At 36.2% G+C, this 20,904-nt stretch overlaps 3 protein-coding genes across 3 annotated transcripts; 2 read left to right on the top strand and 1 right to left on the bottom strand.

The window, feature by feature from the left end:
* Positions 1–2,935: 2,935 nt before the first annotated feature.
* On the top strand, positions 2,936–5,445 carry LOC137813487 (pentatricopeptide repeat-containing protein At2g35030, mitochondrial). Its single transcript, XM_068615778.1, has one exon. The coding sequence runs from the start codon at positions 3,064–3,066 to the stop codon at positions 4,912–4,914; it is 1,851 nt and encodes a 616-aa protein (XP_068471879.1). The 5' UTR covers positions 2,936–3,063; the 3' UTR covers positions 4,915–5,445.
* Positions 5,446–5,717: 272 nt separating this feature from the next.
* LOC137813486 (transcription elongation factor SPT4 homolog 2-like) lies at positions 5,718–10,042 on the bottom strand. Its single transcript, XM_068615777.1, has 6 exons — positions 9,868–10,042; positions 8,513–8,628; positions 8,345–8,436; positions 8,188–8,243; positions 7,234–7,295; positions 5,718–5,904 (listed from the first exon to the last, which is right to left on the bottom strand). Exons 2-6 carry the CDS (start codon positions 8,600–8,602, stop codon positions 5,854–5,856), a joined length of 351 nt encoding a protein of 116 aa, XP_068471878.1. The 5' UTR covers positions 8,603–8,628; positions 9,868–10,042; the 3' UTR covers positions 5,718–5,853.
* A 5,031-nt stretch (positions 10,043–15,073) lies between these two features.
* On the top strand, positions 15,074–19,505 carry LOC137815481 (uncharacterized). Its single transcript, XM_068618597.1, has 5 exons — positions 15,074–15,845; positions 16,040–17,490; positions 17,976–18,214; positions 18,301–18,386; positions 18,472–19,505. The coding sequence occupies exons 1-5, from the start codon at positions 15,074–15,076 to the stop codon at positions 19,503–19,505; spliced, it is 3,582 nt and encodes a 1,193-aa protein (XP_068474698.1).
* Positions 19,506–20,904: the final 1,399 nt, after the last annotated feature.

Below are 20,904 nucleotides of genomic sequence, written 5' to 3'. Positions count from 1 at the left end.
ATGTACTGCTTCAATTTGCTCATCCAAGGTCTGAAACCTTGCATCCATGTTTTGAAATCTTGCAGCACACGGCTCATGGAGACTCCTTTGATTATCAGCAAAGTTGTCCATCATGTTCACCATGAGTCTTTCAAAGGGAGACATGAATGTTATTCTTTCATCCATGTGTTTCGAACTTGGTCCAACTTCAAATGCTCCAGCAGCAGCAGGTTCATCTCTAGTGGCGGCAACTTCATCTTCTTCCTCAGCATGAGCCACTTGATGAGTCAGCTTGATCTCCATTTTTACTTACCCATCTACCATCAACTTTGGTAAACCCCATCTTGCTTAAGGAACCATTGTTGATCTCACTTGTGGACTTCACAATTTCAAAAAGTTCCTCTTCTAGGTCCACTTCAAAATACTGCAGAAATTTAGAAATCAAAACAGTATAAGGGTAATGATAGTCACTTAACCTTGTTGATTTCTGCATATGATCTTTGAAAATGTGAATCCAGTTGAGTTTCACTTTGTTCATTATGTAATAGATGAGGACCATATCTTTTTCAGACAAGGTGGAGTGATTGCTGCCCCTTGGAGTAAATATCCATGAGATGATAAAGGCAATGAGCCTTTCATTCAGTTTCAGTCTTCCTACTGAAAAATTTCTCACTCTTGAAAGAGAATTCTTTGGACAACTTTTGTAATACTGCATTTTGTTGAACTCTTCAACAACTCCTATGTTCCCTTTGTTGATCCTTAATCCAGTGTACTTTAGGCCAGTGATTGTTGTCCAAGCATCATGGGTGATCTTCATGTCCACCCCTTTCAAATGACAAATATTATCCCCAACAATTTAAAAATTGTAGTAAAAGACCCTTACCAAGTTTGGATAGATGTTTCCAGACATCTCAAGAAACCTTTTCAGCATTTGTTCCTTTAGTAATCTCCTTACTTCCATAAGTTTATGCTCTTTTAAACAAGTTTATGCTCTTTTAAACAGCTAAAGGTATCTTCCTGCTTGTTTCATGGAGATACTTTTCAATCACCTCCTCTTCAGTTCACTGCCCTAGTAATTTATGATATCTTTTGAATCGATATAGACCTTTCTATACTGTAAAAGTATGAACTCTTATGCTTCAGTGACCTTGTTTAAATAATGCTCTTTTGGATGTCACCAATATATTCTTTCTATTGCAATCATAGGGTTAGGTTAGGATATGTACCGTGGTGGAGTAAATCAAAGTTAATTTTATGCCAATCCATTACTGTTTGCATCATAAACATCAAGCTCATAAAATTTCTTGTTACATTGAAATATCTTAAAATAAAAGTACAATGCTCGAACTTCATCAGATGCTTTGCTATTAATTTTTAAAGTTTCTAAATTTGATATGCAAGTTCTGCATAATAACAATTCAATGGTGGATTAATCAAAATTATTTTCTATATAGGGGCATTGATTTATGTGAGTGTGTCAAGTTTTGGATTGGTGTCATTTGATTTAGAGTTCGTTTGGACATGCTTCTCTATAAACACTTACAACAGTTTCCCCGTAAGCTAAAATTAGTTCAGCTTATGCATAAGGTGATTTTAGCTCAAGAAAAAAATTTAACTTTTTCTTATTTATTTTCTCTTAGAAATGCTTATGCAGAAATTTTTCGAAGCATACCCTTAATCTATAAAATCATTGGAGGCTGATATTTTTGTGAATTTATCATATAAAGAGTGGAGACTTACCAAAACTTGTACAGAGACATGCTTATAGGTCCTGTTATAATTTTAGAAACAAGTAGTAGATCTTATATAATCAAGAATATTTATATTATATATATATATAAATTATGAAGAATACTTTTATTTATTTGTGTCATAGCTTTATTATTAGAGGATATCAAATCTCGTATTTATTGTATTGATTCCATTTTCTTAATATATAGATAAATCATGTGTTGTAGGCTTAACTGTAAAATATTGTTGTGTGTGACATTCTATTTGCATTGTTAATATTTGGAACCCATGTCCCTACAATTTTATAAAGTTTCTGCAAGTTTTTTGAGATAGCAATGATGAGTTTCATTAAGCCTTATAGGTTGTAAGTCTTCAATGTAAGTTTAGTTACTTGTTTTCTTTGATTTAGAGTTCTTTTTATTTGTTAATTTTTATCCATGAGCGTGCATTTTTGTGTGGAAGAAGATACTTGTTTTAAATTTAAACATTTGGTCGGATTTTAGAGAATGCAACATAATCTTTCTTGATGAAAAATACAACATTTTTCAAGGATGATAAAGCTTATATAAAGTCTTCAACCAAATTCCCCACCTAAAACTCGTTCAATTTCTGTCTGAAATTTTGCAACATGCTTTACTTAAAAAATAATCTACTAATAAAAATCTGCTTGTTGAACATTGATTTATGAAGATTGATTTTACATCATAACATTGATTTATGAACATTCATTTAGAAATTTTGAATATTTTGTTGCTTTGGTTTTGAATGTTCAGTTGATTCCTTTCCATTGTAAAATTTCCCTATTTAGCATTTATAGGAAACTTTTGGCAGCAGCACTTCAAATTTCATATAATCTTTTTTTTTATCTAAAATATCCTAATTAAACACCTTATCTTCAAAGATAAAATAAGAATCTTTTAACATTTATATCATAATTTCTACGTAGTTCAATTATGTTTTTCATTTAAAAGGTCTTAATTAGACACCTTTTATTTCAAAGTTGTAAAGAATAAAAACACTTAGAACTTTGAAATAAATGAGTTTAGGATGAAAAATATAACAGAAGAATTATGATATAAATTTTGAAATTTTGAAATATTAAATAAAAAATCATATAAAAAGCAAAATAGGTAATTCTGTTATGCAAAATAAAACAAATAAATATTATATAAATTTGATATTACTTTTATTAAAAGGGTACGAGTTGATATAAATAGTAGAAGAAAAATTTTCACAGTAATTTATTTGAAGAAAATCTGGGTAGCAACTAGTGTAGAATTAGAAAATAATCTCCTCAACAATCTAATTCTTGTTCTTCATCTTCTCTCGTCGATTCGCTAAACACCAACAAACATGAAGAAGCTGCTATATCAATTACCATTCACTCTTCCCAAATCGCTAAGCAGCAATGTTACTATTATCAGGTTAACATCCACGGTTTCTAATCACCCGGAAATGAAGCGCTGCAATCTCTTAATCTTCAGGCTCTGTGAGGATGGCAAAATCGACGATGCACGCAAAGTGTTTGACAAAATGCTTGATAGGGACATTGGTTTGTGGACCACAATGATAAATGGGTACTTGAAATGTGGCATGATCAGGGAAGCCAGGAAGCTGTTTGATAGACTGGATGCCAAGAAAAATGTGGTCACTTGGACAGCCATGATTAAAGGGTACATCAGACTTAACCAAGTTAAGGAAGCTGAGAGGTTGTTTTATGAGATGCCGCTGAGGAATGTTGTGTCTTGGAACACAATGGTTGATGGGTATGCAAGGAATGGCCTCACCCAGCAGGCTTTGGACTTGTTCAGGAGAATGCCGGAGAGGAATGTGGTTTCTTGGAATACAATCATTACAACTTTGGTGCAGTGTGGGAAAGTTGATGATGCACAGAGGCTTTTTGATCAGATGAAGGAAAGGGATGTGGTTTCGTGGACTACCATGGTTGCGGGTCTCTCCAAAAATGGGAGGGTTGAGGATGCTCGAGCACTCTTCGATCAGATGCCTGTTAGGAATGTGGTTTCTTGGAATGTAATGGTCACGGGATATGCACAAAATGGGAGGTTGAATGAGGCTCTGGAGTTGTTTCAGAGGATGCCTGAGAGGAATATGCCTTCTTGGAATACCATGATCACGGGTTTCATTCAGAATGGGGAGTTAAATCATGCAGAGAAGCTGTTTCGTGAAATGCGTGTGAAGAATGTCATTACTTGGACTGCAATGATGACTGGGTATGTGCAACATGGGCTAAGTGAAGAAGCAGTGAAGGTATTTAACAAAATGCTGGCTGCTGATGGGTTAAAACCCAACACTGGAACTTTTGTGACCGTTTTAGGCGCTTGTAGTGATTTAGCTGGTCTTACCGAGGGACAACAAATTCATCAAATGATAAGTAAAACAATTTTTCAGGATAGCACATATGTGGTATCAGCTCTGATAAATATGTACTCAAAATGTGGTGAGTTGCGAATTGCTAGGAAGATGTTTGATGATGGGTTATTGAGGCAAAGGGACTTGATATCTTGGAATGGTATGATTGCTGCCTATGCGCATCATGGGTATGGCAAGGAGGCAATTAATTTATTTAACGAAATGCAAGAATTAGGTGTCCCTGCTAATGATGTCACCTTTGTTGGACTTCTCACTGCTTGTAGTCATACTGGTTTAATTGAGGAAGGACTGAAATACTTTGATGAAATTCTGAAAAACAGATCAATACAACTCAGAGAAGATCACTATGCATGTTTGATTGATCTTTGTGGTCGTGCAGGTAGGCTGAAAGAAGCATTCGATATTATTGAGGGGCTTGGGGAGGAGGCTTCATTGACTGTTTGGGGAGCTCTCCTTGCTGGATGTAATGTGCATGGAAATGCTGATATTGGGAAGCTTGTAGCAGAGAAAATTTTGATAATTGAACCACAGAATGCTGGCACTTATTCATTACTTTCAAATATGTATGCTTCAGCAGGGAAATGGAAAGAAGCTGCCAATGTCAGAATGAAAATGAAGGACAGGGGGTTAAAGAAGCAGCCAGGTTGTAGTTGGATTGAAGTTGGCAATACAGTGCAAGTATTTGTAGTTGGTGATAAATCACATTCTCAATATGAGCTTCTTGGACATTTACTTGATGATATACATACAAAAATGAAGAAGGCCATGGACACGCCACATAATGACTTATTAATTAATGTGGAACTTTACTAGTATAAGTATGTCAAAGCTTGGATTATGCTGTGGAGTTAGAATGTGAGACAGTTCACTTTGACTTGTGAGCTACGAAAACGCTTGAAAGTGGTGACATCTGGAAAGGTAGGGGGATCTTGTTGCCATTGGAGGTCTTTGGACAACATATTTTGAAGACTGCTACCCTTGAAATTTTGAAGATAAATATAAACTTTACTCAATCCCACAATGGAGGTCTTTGGACAACATATTTTGAAGACTGCTACCCTAGAAATTTTGAAGATAAATATAAACTTAACTCAATCCCACAAAAATGGACAAAAATCAACTTGTAAGTTTAAATTTCTGAGGTTAAAAGTAAACATTTTAGTAACATTTCGAACCTTCAACTTGTAAATTTAAATTTCTAAGGTTAAAAATAAACATTTTAGTAATATTTCGAACCTTAAATTTTTTAGATGTACTTCATTAGATCTGTATATGATCTGTATATAAAGTCTTGATGCATTGAATAAATGAATTTTGTAAATACAATTTGTAAACATGAAGATCAAACTGACTATGCTAATGAGTTTTATTTTCATTTTCAATTTTTAATAAATAAATACGTTGTATAGAAAATCTTATTATAGACTTAACTGGACATTAAATTTCGTTCTTATTTATCTGGGCTCTATTTTCAATGGAATTTCGAACCTTTTTGTCCATGGCTGTGAATTTTCCATCACAAAGAACAAAATTGTTTATACCTTTGACAGTAGTGAGATTTTCTACTATTCAAATTTAGAATCCTTTTATCTATTTATTTATTTTAATTACTTGGATTTTTTTCTATTTAGTAACCTTTTAATTCCAATATATATCTCCACTTTTTCCAGTATCATTAAAAGAAAAACAAGTCATTCACTAAGAAAATTCAAACATGGTCTCTATCTGTGTTAAAGGATGTCATAACATGTTTCACAAACGTTTTGGGGGCATATATTGCACACGCTCGTCCTCGCATATAGCCTGCAAAAAAAATAATTAGATAAATATATAAATAAACTTATCATTTCATAATGAACAAGCAATTCATTACTTAAATGGCCAATCTAGTAACCAAAAATTATAAGTACTTAAAGAACTTGATCAAAACACCAACTCCCCATGAAACTGTGTTGTACATAACCCAACCCACAAATTCAGAGCTTCTCTCCAAATATTTTTGGCTTTAAAAAAAACAGAGGATTTCAACAAACCAAACATTAAATCGCCATATATTATAACACCCCACTATGTACACTAGAGGTAGAAGGCACGCCTAAGGAGGCAGTCCTCAAAAAAGGTGGAGTTAAAATATGGTTGAGATGAAACCCCTAGCAAGAAATGCATGATGGAGACGGAACAAACTATTTTGAACGAGTTCAGATGATGAAGTCTATATAGTGATTCTTGCTTGTTGGAGAGCAAGTTTGAGCAAGCAACTTAGTTCATCATTTTCAGGAATGAATCATTGCTTTAGCATGATTGAGTGTGACTATTGATTTGGTAAGATTTTATGTGGCAGACTAGTCAAAAGCACGATAAAATGCTAACATTGAATTTCAATTGTCTATGGCAGCACTCACAAAATTGAAATTCAATACTACTCCTGCAGGATCAGGATGCACAACGCAAGCTAACAACCATTGTAAGTTAATTTTGAAGTTGTATATGATTATTCCGCATTGGAATGAAAATATGACACAGGAAGTTTTTAGAATGGCTTCTATAGAAGTTACTTAAGCCTATAAGAAATTAAGGTTTTCCTATGAACTCTTCCAATAAACATCATGGAGAAGATTTTTTAAAAATAAGCACTTTAGAGCTTATTTCTTGAAGTTTCACAATCAACCTTATGCATAAGCTCTTATACAATAAAAGCTTTCCATATAGCTAGCCGCATGCTGTGACCCTGTTTGGATACACGGTGATTTGCAAGTTTTATTAAGCCTTATAGGTTGCAAGTCTTCAATTGAAGTTTAATTATGGGTTTGCAATTGATTTCGAGTATTTTTTATTTGTTATCTTTTATCCATGAGCTTTCATTTTAGTTGGAACTACATCCTCCTCCTCTATTCCAACATTAAAACTTTATTTTAGCAAACTTGCCCTTGATAGAGGAGCAAGGTCTAGGGGCCAATGAATAATGTGGCTGGATGAATTGACAAAGTCATCATTAGACAATTGCCAACTCCTGTACAAGAAAGAAATAGCTATGAATCCCCCTTTAAAAGCATCCTAATATATTATGAAATCTATCACAAGTAATATATTATGCAATCTAATTCTGTATCATACAAATAGAAGTATACCAACCTGCATCTCTTCTGGAAGTGCCTCTGAGACAGCAAGAGTATAAACACCAGGAGCAAATTTGGCTGCAACATATTCAAGGAGAACCAAATTTTATAACTTAACGGCAACACAAGTAAATTCAGTCTACAAAAAAACATCCATTCAGTTTTCCTCTTTACATGTTATTGTCACTTTTCTTGGCATACAATTTAGTTGATTCCTTGGAATGAAATTTAACAAAATAACCAAATAAACACATTATCAAATCTCTACGGTGTTATTTTTCTTTTACCTTTAATCTTTATGCTGCTTATCACGATCCAATCTAACGTATATAAACACATTAACAAACAACAAAAGTAGTGGCAAGCAAACAAAGTAGAGAACACCTTCCATCATTATATTTCATATTATTCAAATTCAAGTTCACGCAGCTTCATGAGTTCTCAAATTATGTCTTAGGTCTTGAAAATTTGATTATAAAGTCAAAGAATGTGAAAAAGATGAAAAACTTAATCAAAAGAAAAAATGTAATGATGCATATTCCAAAGTACCACTCCCATCTCATCAGAATGCTGCTAAGGAAGGGCCAAAATGTTTTTTTGTCTTTTAAAAGAATTTAAATTACATTTTTACTCCAGGTTTTCACCGTGTTTATTACCCTTTAGATTCAAACCTTAATTGGTTTCCAAAAATTCCATTTAATTGAATCTAAAGTAAAATACTTCATGAATCAGTAAAAAAACTAGTTCAAAATTGGTCCCCAAATAAAAAGTGATTAATGTTCCCAGAAGACATCAACCCAAAATTAAGATATAAAAGGACCAAAATGAATCTTTTAAAAGTCAAAAGATCAAAACAATCTTAGTAAAAAGATAAGGGGCCAAAAATATATTTTAGTCTAAAGAAAAAGAAAGCTGGAAGGTAAGGAAGGGAAAAATTACGATCATCACAACCAGAGATGAATGGACATACCAATGCGCAACCATCGGGCAGCCCAGCTGCGAGTGGGATCCATGACTGAAATGATCCTGTTGTATAATTAAATGGAAGAAGAAAACCAAAATGAGTACTGACAGAAAAAAAAAAAAGTGGAGGGAATTTGGACGAAAAACAATTGACAACAACTAACCCATTAAAATTAGGAGTAGTGCATTCAACAACACGCTCATGATCTTCTTCCATCTTAAAGAATTGGCAGTTCTCACAGCCTGACTCTCGGAACTGTAAAACAAGCACAAAGTGTAAACAATAAAAGCATAACAAAAAAGCAACAAAAATTGTTAAAATAGTAATAAACCTGATCGTAGGTTTTGACAAGGCGGCAACGAAGACATGCCCTCAACTCATGGCCAAAGCTAGTAGGAATTTGTGCGGGCGCAATTGCCATTTTCTGTATGCTCACTTATAGACAGACTAATAGAAAACAAGGGTAAGCTAAATAGAAAGAGATAGGATTAGGCTAAAGGAATTTCATTCACACCTCAAATTATCACATATAGTGCTCACAACAACACCACACAGATCCACTATATGCAACTCTCTAGCCAAGTGGGCATTTTTATTTTTCTTTTGGCCTATTCTTCTTCTGTTTTGTGTTCATCTTGGGCTGTTGCATTAGGCTCACTATCATTACCTGGCAGTCCTCAAGGTCAGAATGAAGGAAGGAAAGCTACAAGCATTGAGAAATTCAACCACTGGGATGGTTGTCTTGGGTGTGACTGTTTGATGGAATTAAATACCTACATCTCGGAAATCCTATTTTTTGCAATTTCTAGCTCACATTTGTTTCAGACTTTAACTAACAAGCATTAGCAGTTGCAGTTGAATAAATATTCTCTGAGTGAGTGGGTTATTTTACGGGCTATATTAAACTGAGAGAAGGACTCTCCTTTTAGAAACATAAAAGACTAAATGAAACTTTTTAAAAGATAAGGGACTAAACCAGATTTAACCCAAAAGATAACAAACCAAATTGATAATTTCCCTACTAATATATGCAAAACTCATGGATCGAATAACACTGACATCTAAACTTTGCAAGTGAAGCAGTTCAGAAGGTACAAATAATATGATCCTAGTCAGCATGTAAGATGTTGATAATTTGGATTTTTTTGTGTGAATGTGGGTGCATACCTCTTCTTATAAAGATGCTCGAGGGAATACTGTTAGTGAGGTTTCAAACCCAATGGTTCTATACAATAGGAGAAAAGCTAAGAGTGTAAACTGCTGACAATGTACAGTGCCCTTGGGCCTAGCAAATGATTTCCTGAGGTGAAATCCCATGCACCCAACCTCTCTACTACATACAAATTTTATGAGAAATCCAATATATGATTTCTCTTCAAAACACTAAGGCTCGTGCTATGAAAATCTAGGTTAAGCGTCCAATTCTAATCCCATGATATATAAAATAATTATGTGGCAATCACCAATTCAAATGCAGTAGTAGAAGTTGAAAGTAATTAACAGATACTGCAACTATAAGGTAAGCCATGACGGTTATGGCGGAAGCATCACCAACAAAAAAAAAACAAACAATTGAAATGAAAAAAAAAAAGACAAACATAGAAATTTAAATTCAAATAAAAATAAATATAAAAGCAAAACACCAAGGGCAAACAGAAAAAAAAAAAAAAAAAAAAGAGGACGAACCACGATGGCTGGACGACGGGACAGCTGCGATACGCGATGGGACAGCCGCAAAAGGACGAACCAGGCGACGGCGGCGGTGGCACAACTCGCAGGTGGCTGCAGCGACACGGCGAGGCGCAGTCGACGACAAAGTCTGTAGGATGAGGCGTAATTAACTGAGAAGCATCATTTTTTTATTTTTTTTATTTCTTTGTTTTTGTTTCAGTTTCGGTCGGGTTATGGGTTGTATTACCCAATCTTTTTTTTTTGTATAAATTGGATGTTTCTTTCTGCACCCAAATCCTTTCTCTCTACACTTCATCAATTTTGGAAAAGATATTTTTTATAACTTTTGAATTACTTTTTCAAAATAGTTTCGGAAGACATTTTTCAAAATTTATAAAATATATTTATTAAAAAACATAATTTTTAAAATAAATTGTTCATATTATATATGTTTTGAAATGTGCTTTCTAAATAAATTTCTAAAATATATTCCAAAAACAATATTCTAAAATGATGACGAGTTAAATGAGATATTTTAGCAAATTTACTAATTGACGCAGTCTAAGAAAAAATTTGACGGAATGTAGAACAGAACATCCTTATAAATTTTCTTAGATTGATACTTCTAAAATATCCCATAATGAACATTTTTATGATAAAATAATGTTTTTCAAACCATTTAAAATATCTATTTTCGAATAACTTAAAATACATTTTGAGATATTAGTTCTAGAAAATAAAATTTAAAATCTTTCAAAAATATTTTAACCGAAATGTTTCTAAAAATCTCAAAAGCTTGTTCTACTTTCTTATACATGAAGCTTTCAAGAGATTTTCAAAAGCTTTTAAATTTTACTTTTTTGAAATGAATATTTTAAAATATTTTTTACAATATTTTGTGTAGCAAGTAGAATAGTTGCAACAATTTGTACTTTATTTTCATATAATAAACTTTGGACACAAAAAGATGTGTGGTCGTCTTTGATGACACTCTTCAAACAAAATGAACAAAAGAGATATTAATTTATTTATTAAATACTTTAAGAGAGACTTTCCTAAACACACACATTTGGTAAATTTTAATTCTTATTATATGCATCAACTTTTAGATACTTAATTTGTTTGAAATAGATTATTTAGCTGATATAAACACTAAGACTGATTATTTTCATGGCTAATGTCATGATACTTCTTAACAAGACTTTTGGGCCTTCTTTGGAGCATTATGTTTTTTCTTGTGGGCTTCCTTCGGAGCATAGAGTTTGTTTCCTTCAAAATTCCATTTTCATGTGCATGCAATGAAACAAAATATGAAAATATCGTTTAAACTACAAATACAAACTTTTAAGAAATTTAGAAAGAAACTAATGACAAACCATCCTACCATCACATCTTGATATGGAAACAAAGGATCGCTAGACGATGATCGTCTAACACATGTTAGACATTCCTTATACAGTACTAGGTGGTGTTTATCTTCTGCTATACACTAGACGTTAGACGATCTTCATATACTACGTTTCAAATTTGAAATCTTTTTCCTCTTTCGTTTGGATAAAAGCAACTAGGCTAGAGGCTACAATTAGAAAAACAACTTTGCATGTACCTTAAATATGACAATGAAATATTATATTGGTAGAGTTCAAGAATTGTGTGTTAATTTCACCATGATTTTTTGTTTGTTTTTTCAAAAAATTTACTAACACATTCAAATATAAAAAAAATAAAAATACTACCAACGTTTATTAATAATTCATAATTTATTATGACATTATTAATAATTAATATCTTTTTTACAAATATCTTACAAATCTTTCTAAATTTAAATAACTACTCACATTCAAAAACCATACATGTAGTAAAAAATTACTTACAATAAAATTAAAAATGATTTATTATTATAACTATTTTTATAAAAAAAATTATAATTTAATAATATATTTTTATTTCAATTTTAGTCATTAAAATTACATATACACTTTATCAAAATGAAAGTTAAGAGCATCTCATATGTAAGAATGTCAAACTCTTTTAAAATGTTAAACTTACATGTTGATATCAAAATTACACAAGAATGGATAAATCTCCATAAGTCCTCTTTAGCAAGCTAACAGTCAACTCTCATGTTTGATAGTTATTTTCTTGTCTTCAATCCTATCAGCTTTCAACCGAGAGTCAATGCACTTTCCTATCGGAGATCCCAAACTAGAAATAATGATATTTCACAGTATATAAGTGGATGCAAAACTCATCTTATGGATTGATTTTATAAGATTGAGTTAGACTTAAAGTCCACTTATAAAGTTTATCCTAACGAGAACGGGTAACCTTATGCCAGTTTTGTCTCACTATTAACTTGTCATGCAAGAGTGTATGCTTTGATTGATATATGTCAATTAATTTATCAACAACTTCCTTGCAAGCATAGAGTTTTCATCATCAAGAATTTGATTTATTTTAGGTTACCTCTGCCAAAGAAAGAAAAGGTTAAGACATTATATTAAATACAAACAAAGATAAGAAGACATTATATAAAATACAAACAAAGAAAACACAAAAGGTTTTCACAATATATGTCTTTTGTTTCCAGAAAGAAACCAAAACATATTCACAACGAAGTTATTTCGTTACATCACATGTAAAGATTCTATTATTGATCCAATTGAGGCAACTTAAGCTAACTATATTTTTTATTAAACAAGAGAAAATTCTTGAAGAGTTCTTAAATTTAGTTAGTTGTGTTTCAAAGTAAATGTCTCTTGAAACTCCAAATTTGAAAAGGATGATTCACATTGATACCAATTATGGAAAGGTGGATGCAAGAAGCCACCTATATGCAAACTCATTATGCTCCCAGGTATTGTATTCTCGACTAATCTTTCCCAGATGTTTCCAAAAATTTGCTTGAGAATTTTTGTATGAACTTAATCGTTTGTTCTTATTGTCTGACCTTGTGGGGTTTCCTTGTGTAATGGAAGGAAGTTCAGCTTGTCTAAATGTTACAAAGTTTGGTTGAATTGGGTGTTAATGGTTTGGATGATTTGCTTAGGTTGTGAGGTGTTTAATGTTTTTTTTTGTCAGAGCAATAATTGGTTTTGAAATTGTGCATTGTATTTATAGAGAGAGTATGGTAAGCTTAGATTGACTTTGGATATCTTATTGTATGTTTTGGACATTTCTATTGAGTAAGACTATTATTCCTCTCTCTTCTTTGAGAAATTTGATTATTGATGTTGTACTACCAGGAACAAAGAACTCGATAGGTCGAGTAGGCACATGACGACAATTCGGCCTCTCGACTGAGACCAGATACATTCTAACTCAAAGGTTAGGAGATAAAATCTAATTAAGCATTATAAATGTGATTAAGAGAGCATTGGGCCTAGGCTAATTTTAGTGCAGGAAAAAGCCCAACAGGAAAGTATAAATAAGGGGAGACCCATGGTAAAAGGTAATTATTGTTTTAATCCTGAACTTGCAAACTAAATAGCACCTCAACTGACTTGAGCATCAAAGTATCTTTGTAGGTACCCCATTTCCACAGTAAGAAATCGAAAGAAAAGACTGAAGGAGCTTGATAGGAGATATTCGATCTTATATAAATTGTAAAAGCAAATGCTTAATTTTGTTCTTGGATGATTTTTGGTAGTTTAACCGGATGACATCTAGAAACAGTTGGCAAGAAATATTGTCATAAACTCCTACATTCATTTACAAAATTTATTATATATAAGTGTCTATAAAAATCTGAATACATATGAATCCCCGTCAACAGGGGAGGAGAGGTCGCACGGAGAGAGGACGCCTGAACTACCATGGAAGAAACGGTATTGCACAAGACTACATAACTTTCTTCTTCTCGAATTTCCCAAGTGAGCTTGGAGAGATCGATATGTTCAAGATCTTCCAGAAATGGGCTAGAGTGAAAGAGGTTTTTATCCCACGTAGACTCAACAAATGGGGACGGAGGTTTGGGTTTGTGAGCTTCTTCGGCGTTAGAAATGCAGGGCAGTTGGAGAAAGAGCTGGATCAGGTGTACATAGGGAGTAGGAAACTCTATGTTAACACTCCAAAATATAAGAGAACTTACTCCGAATCATGCAGATTGGACACGAAGGTCTCGAGGGTTATCTACGCAGAGAAACAATCGGAACAAAGGAAGCGATACCAGAACGTAGCTGAGCCTAGCAGAAAACAGAGTAGTCAGGAGACTTGGGTGGAGAAGAAGGGGAGAAGATCCTATGCTGAAGCTGTGACGGGAGAACAGTCGGAACAATGGAAGGGTCCGAGCATCATAACCCTTTTCTCTGTTTTTCCATGGATGGAAAGAAGTGTTATTGGGAAGCTCCGAGATGCTATGGATAATGACATATTGGGGGAGGAAGTAGTGAAAGGGGGAATGAGTATGCTTACATTGAGGGCCATGGGGGACAACCTTATAATGCTTACTCCGAGAGAAGGGGAGAGTATGGAGGAGATTATTAAACTAAACGGTGAATGGTTTGACAATGTTTTTGCCAGCATAATGCCTTGGACGGTATCTAGCGGCTCGAGTCATAGATTAGTATGGATAAGATGTTATGGTTTATCGCTGCCTTATTGGAATAGGGACTGCTTTGCCAAGTTGATCGGAATTGTGAACCCATCGGCTTCACTTATATCCATTGATAAGGCGACTGAATCGTGGGAGATGTTGGCATATGCACGGCTCCAAGTTCGCATTTTGAAAGTTGATAGTGCGAGATTAGCAAAATGTGTGCAAATTAATAAGCAGTTATGCAATATTCTTATTGAGGAGGAGATACCACTGTGTTGTGAAGATAGTTATAAGTTTAAAAGTGCCCATTCAGAATCATCAGACAGCGTTTCCTCCTCAGAAACCTATGTAGAAGAAACAGATTTTACAGCCAATAATGGTTTGGAGGACCACCGGTTGTGGGAGGGGGAGAAACATTGGTCAATCGGGGCGAAAGAAGGATGGGAGGCAAAGGAAGAAGATGAACAGTGTTCGCAAACGACAAAGCCGCTAACGACAAAACCACTCAATAGGGGCTACACTGCAGAAAATATCACATGTCAAGGGAAAAGTCACACAACTATAACGAATGTAGCAAGGAAGGAGCAAAAGGTGTCTGAAGATGTTGACTTCTACCTGTCTGAAGGTGGCTGTGGCGCCGTCCTACGGAGTGCCCCTGCAAAAGCTGAGGTGGCAAGACTAGTGATGGACATAGAATGTGGTAATAACTTAGAAGAAGCCAACGTAGGGTTGGGCTGCGCAAGGGAGATGAAGGCCCATTGTATCCCAACCCAAATAGAAGCGGAACAGAGTGGGTCTGCGAAATGGTCAATAGAAGTGGCTAGTGGTGGTAGGGGTGCCAACGGTAATATAGGTAAAAATGGGGAAAGCCTTGTAAGAGGCCCGATGAGAAAGGAAAATCATGGTTCAAGCCAGTGTATTCTTGGAGGTAGCCCAATGGGAGCAGCCATGCTTGAGAATGGATCGCCGAAAATCATGAAGAAAGGGAAAGGTGTGGAGCAAGAGGAAGGAACTCAAGAAGATGACAGAACAGAAGGAGATACATGGTTATGTGCATACGCTACAAAATCTACAGGAGAGGGGGTACTAAAGGCGAGAAGTATGTCTAATTCCCCTTTACGAAGGAGAAAGAAGAAAATTTTGTCTGAGCTAGGGGATTCGTTACCCAACCCGAGACGGTCAACAAGGATTAGTGCGAGACTTCAGAAGGCTGGTGCAAACTTGGTTCGTGGGGACGGTGTATCGATGGACTCAATTTCTGATAAGGACATCAATCTTTGCAACTCCCGTTGGTGCTCCTATCGTGCTGCGGATGATCCTATCAATTTGTGGGAATCTGGAAAGCGGTTTGGGATAGCATGCCGAGGAGATGAAGATGCAGTCATTAATGAATATGTGAGAATGGAAGCAAGGGATGAAGAGGTGGTGAACTGCAATAAGAAGGGTGATGTAAAAGGTGATTAATGTTAATTGTGAATTTCAATATCAGAGGTATCGGGGGGAGCATCAAAACAAGTTATTTGAGACGTATCATAGGGAGCGAAGGAGCAGAATTTGTCTGTAATCAAGAAACTAAATCGAAAGTGTTTTCTGATGCTAAGTGCTTTTCTTTGTGGGGGAATAACAATATTGGGTGGTTACATTACGAAGGTGATAACGGAAGTGGTAGCATTCTGTCAATGTGGCATAAAGAGGCCTTCAGGTACGATAGTCATGTCATGGGAAAGGGGTTCATTGTGGTGTTTGGTTATTATTCAAAAACCAACATAAGATGTGTAGTGGTAAATGTGTATGCTGCATGTAACCTGAGTGATAAGAGGTTACTATGGGAGGAGTTGTCTAATATTAAAGCGTCTTCACAGGATATGGTATGGTGTATGTGCGGTGATTTTAATGTCATTAGAAGACGAGGTGAAAGGAAAGGAAGTAAGGATAGGGTTGACCATTCAAGTGAGATGGATGGGTTTAACAGGTTCATTGATACAAACCTGTTGCTTGATATACCTATTGTGTGTAAAAAATTCACATGGTTCAAATCTAATGGCTCGGTGAAAAGAAGACTGGATAGGGTGCTTGTTACGGAAGAGTGGTTGGATCATTGGCCTATGAGCAAACAGTATGTTCAACGAAGGGAAGTATCTGACCATTGTGCTATTGTGGTCAAATCTATGGCTAAAGATTGGGGGCCTAAGCCTTTTCGAACAATCGATGCCTGGATGTTGGAAAAAGGTTTTAGTGAGATGATAAAGGAAAAATGGTCATCTTACGATGTCCAGGGGTGTGAATTCGTTAAGTGTAAAGAGAAGTTGAAGCGGATGAAGGGTGATCTAAAAGCATGGAATATGGATGTCTTTGGTAATATTCATTCCAAGAAGAGGGAGATTTTGCAGGCAATTGAGAATTTTGATAACCAAGACTGTTTCAGTAACCTTACGGAAAGTGATAGGGCCAAGAGGTGTGAGTTGATTGGTTGTCTGAGGGATATTGACAAGAAGTTGGAGTCTGTTATGTGTCAAAAGGCTAGAGTAAACTGGCTTAAGTATGGGGACTCATGCACTAAGTTCTACTACTCAACTCTGAGGTGGAGACGTCTCAGAAATGAAGTAAAAGGTGTGGAGGTAGGGGATCAATGGTGTGAGGAACCTAGTACAGTTCGACTGGAAGCGAAGAAGATCTTTGAGAAGAGGTTTAAAGCAACAAAAGATTTTGGAGTACGTCTTGATGGGGTTGAGTTTAAATCCCTCTCAGAGGAAGACAATGCGAGTTTGATAGCTAGTTTTACTGAGGAAGAAATAAGGAATGCAGTGTGGCAGTGCGAAGGCACAAAGAGTCCAGGCCCTGATGGGTTCAATTTTAATTTCCTTAAGAAAAGTTGGGATTTCATTAAAGAAGACATTGTGGCAGCGGTGTGTCTTTTTCATGAGAATGTGTGTATACCGAAGGGTTGTAACGCCTCATTCATAGCTTTGATTCCTAAAGTAAGGGATCCGACCACTCTTGAGAAATATAGGCCAATATCTCTGGTGGGTGCTGTGTATAAGATTATAGCAAAGGTGATGGCGGAAGGATTAAGAAAGTGCTATCGGCTGTTATCGATGAAAGTCAGTCGGCTTTCTTAAAGAACAGAGGAATTCTTGATAGTGTCCTCCTGGCCAATGAAACGGTGGAGGACCTAAAGAGGGGAGGGAGGAGCGGTCTGTGTTTAAAAGTGGACTTTGAAAAAGCGTATGATTAAGTAAGATGGGAGTTTCTTTATGATATGCTACAAAGGTTGGGGTTTCATAAGAGGTGGATTATGTGGGTTCAGGGGTGTCTGGAAAGTGTCACGGTGTCAGTACTCGTAAATGGGAGTCCCACGAAAGAATTTAAACCGTCAAGGGGGCTAAGGTAGGGTGACCCTTTAGCTCCATTTCTCTTTTTAGTGGTTGCTGAAGGCATGGCAGGGCTAGTAAGGCAAGCTGTGAAGGCTGATTTATTAAAGGGTCTTAAGATCGGAAGAAAGGAGGTTGAATTGAGTCTTCTCTAGTTTGCAGATGACACCTTGTTCCTATGTGAGAATTCTTATGCCAATATAGTCACTCTCAAGGCTATCCTTAGGGGATTTGAGTTGGCATCTGGCCTGAAGATCAATTTCCATAAGTCGAAGATAGCTGGTATCAATGTTCCCCAACGAGATTTGGAGTGTTACGCAAAGACTCTGAATTGTGATCAAATGGGAATCCCGTTTACGTACTTGGGATTAGAAGTGGGGGGTAATCCAAGGAAGAAGAAGTTCTGGGAGCCGGTTCTGAACAAGCTGAAATTGAGGCTTAGTGTATGGAAAGGGTGATTTTTGTCTATGACTGGTAGAATATGTTTAATAAAATCTGTTATCACGGCTATTCCGCTCTACTATTTGTCTCTCTTCAAAGCACCGGACTCGGTGTGCAAAAGTATCATAAGCATCTAAAGAAGGTTCCTTTGGGGATGGGGCAAGGAGAAGATACCAATATCATGGGTAAGCTGGAAAATCATATGTAAACCGAGGGAGGAAGGTGGTCTAGGTATAAGAGACATTCGGAAGTTTAATGTAACACTTCTAGCCAAGTGGAGATGGCGGTGTATTTCGAGTGAGAAAGGAAAATGGAAAGAATGCCTGGACTCTAAGTATGATCTGAAACACAGTGGTAATCATACATTTATGAGACTACAATCCTGGTGGTGGAAAGACCTTGGGAAGGTCTGTGGGGAGGGCGATGGAGATGGGTGGTTTCAAGAAGCTGTGGGGTGGAAAGTAGGAAGGGGTGATAAAGCAAGGTTTTGGGAGGATGTATGGATCGGAAATGTCAACTTAAAGACATTGTTCCCTAGACTGTATTCTGTGTCGTTGAACCAAGGTCAGAAGGTGGAAGAGGTAGGTATGTGGGACGACGCGAGGTGGATGTGGTGTTTAAGATGGAGGCGTGCAAGATTTGAGTGGGAAATCCCACTGGAAGAGGAGCTCGGTATACTCTCAACTAGAGCCATCATCATTAAGGATGTAAAGGATATACAGGTATGGTCATGTGATGAATCTGGATGTTATAATGTGAGTTCTGCTTATGTTTGCCTTGATGAAATTGATAGGGGACCACACTATGATGCCTTTAAGTATTTATGGAAGGCTAAGGCATTCCCTAACGTGTTAACCACAACATGGAGGGTTTTGTTGGGCAGGAGAGGAGTTGTGTTAAGCACACTAGTGTGTCCGATGTGCCAGACAAAGGAGGAATCATGTCAGCATCTGTTCTTGGAATGTAAGTTTGCACTACGTGTATGGGCTTTATGCTTCAAATGGATTGGATTAGTGTTTGTCCAACATAATGACATTATGGCCCACTTTGTGAGTTTCCATTTAATACAGAGCAGTAATATACAAAATGAGGTTTGGAAAGGTGTGTGGGCAGCCATAGTACGGTGCTTATGGGAGCATAGAAACTTAGTGGTGTTCAATCAAGGAGTAGTTGATGCAGAAGAAGTGTTTCACAATGCCCAACTCAAATCGTGGTTATGGCTGAAAAATAAGGCACAACATTTCAATTATTCTTTTGCTGAATGGATGATGAATCCTCTAGTGTGCATCACCAGTTGCAAATGAGTAAGGCTGAAGACACGTATTATGCAGCGAAGGTATCAGGGGAAGGGGAAGAGCTGGCTGAATGCAGTTTTGGAGCAGGCTTTCATTCGAAGGAAGGAGTGCCTTGGACCACATTATGAATATGTAAAGCATTGGATGCTCGTGGGGGTTGACAGAGTAGGTGAAATGTTGGACGCAGGGAGAGAATACCTTGGCATAGGATCTCAGGCAATATGTTGCAGTAGTGGTTTTACTGCAACCTGCAGGGTGAATGACTCATTCCAGGTGTGAGGTGGACTGGTGTTAGAGGGTCTAATGCCTAGCTGTTTGTTACGCTTGCTAGGATGCCACTGCAGATCCAAAGAACCTAAAAGGGATTTGATGTCTGAGAGGTGTGCACGGTTTGGCTTTTGGCACCACATGGTTCGGCTTTTAAGTGTGGAATTACAATTAGTGGTTCGTCTTTTTTGGGTTGGAAAAGGAACAATCGATACCATATAGAGCAGTATATGACCCTCTTATATCAGCTACACTTGTCACTCGAGTAAACACAACTAACTGAGAGGATCCAAGTAAGACAAATCCAGGTAGCATGGCTGTAGGGCTGTAATTGGGGTAATAGTTAATGCAATTGTATCTGTCATCCTTACTGTAAGTGGCTGGAGACTTCATACTGGAAAAGAAATTAATTGGCAAAAGGTGATAAACCAATTGCATGGCCAACATCTATGAATGAGGACCTATTCAGACTAGATGCTGCGCAGGGACCTATTAGGATTTGTGTTGTGTACTGTTATAAATGCCTTGGTGTTGTCTCAAATGTGAACCTGGGTTCTGAAGTAGTGAAAAAGAATGTTTATTGACGAAGCTGATTGAGTTGGGGGAGTTGGCTTAAACTGGAAGTGGCCATCCTGGGCAGTGTGCGGCTGCTGCAAGCTGATAGCTTAGTGCTTTGCAAGATTGCAGCAGTAACCATGTCATGAACGAAGAAGGCAAAAGTATGAGGGGATGGAATTCGTCTAGTAGTAGAGGTGGGGGCTGGTTTTTTGGCACTTAGGATGCTCTAAGAAGTAGACAGCTTTCCAGCTTAAACCCTGTAGTGTTAAGAGATTCAAACTGTAACTATGTTTTGTACTGTTGTTCGCTTAACTGTAGAGTGGTCTTGTAAAAGGGTTGGGACACCCCTTATGTGTCTCTATTTATTCTATTAATTTATTGCTGATAAAAAAAATATATAAGTGTCTACTTTAAAAAGAGCTAATCATATTGAACTAAAAATAGAAGTTTTTTACTTTTTTGTCTAAATTGTTCCATCTAGTAGAGGTTCAATAAATGAGACTTTGATTTTAATATTATAGAGGTTTAATATGCACATTTTGTATTATAAATTTGAAACTTAACAAATTAATAATGTAAGTGT

This window comes from Phaseolus vulgaris, chromosome 1, assembly GCF_000499845.2.
Source record: "Phaseolus vulgaris cultivar G19833 chromosome 1, P. vulgaris v2.0, whole genome shotgun sequence".
In the NCBI taxonomy this organism is placed as follows: Eukaryota; Viridiplantae; Streptophyta; class Magnoliopsida; order Fabales; family Fabaceae; genus Phaseolus; species Phaseolus vulgaris.
The sequence above is the reverse complement of the archived record's forward strand: the minus strand, read 5'-3'. Positions and strand labels throughout refer to the sequence as shown.

Coding starts and splice junctions, on each gene's coding strand:
- LOC137813487 (XM_068615778.1), top strand. CDS start 3,064: ATGAAGAAGCTGCTATATCAATTACCATTCACTCTTCCCAAATCGCTA.
- LOC137813486 (XM_068615777.1), bottom strand. CDS start 8,602: ATGGCAATTGCGCCCGCACAAATTCCTACTAGCTTTGGCCATGAGTTG. Junction 8,437..8,512: donor TTGTCAAAACCTACGATCAG/GTTTATTACTAT, acceptor CTTGTTTTACAG/TTCCGAGAGTCAGGCTGTGA. Junction 5,905..7,233: donor CACTTCCAGAAGAGATGCAG/GTTGGTATACTT, acceptor TTTTTTTTGCAG/GCTATATGCGAGGACGAGCG.
- LOC137815481 (XM_068618597.1), top strand. CDS start 15,074: ATGGACATAGAATGTGGTAATAACTTAGAAGAAGCCAACGTAGGGTTG. Junction 15,846..16,039: donor TAAGAAGGGTGATGTAAAAG/GTGATTAATGTT, acceptor TACATTACGAAG/GTGATAACGGAAGTGGTAGC. Junction 18,387..18,471: donor AGAAGATACCAATATCATGG/GTAAGCTGGAAA, acceptor TAACACTTCTAG/CCAAGTGGAGATGGCGGTGT.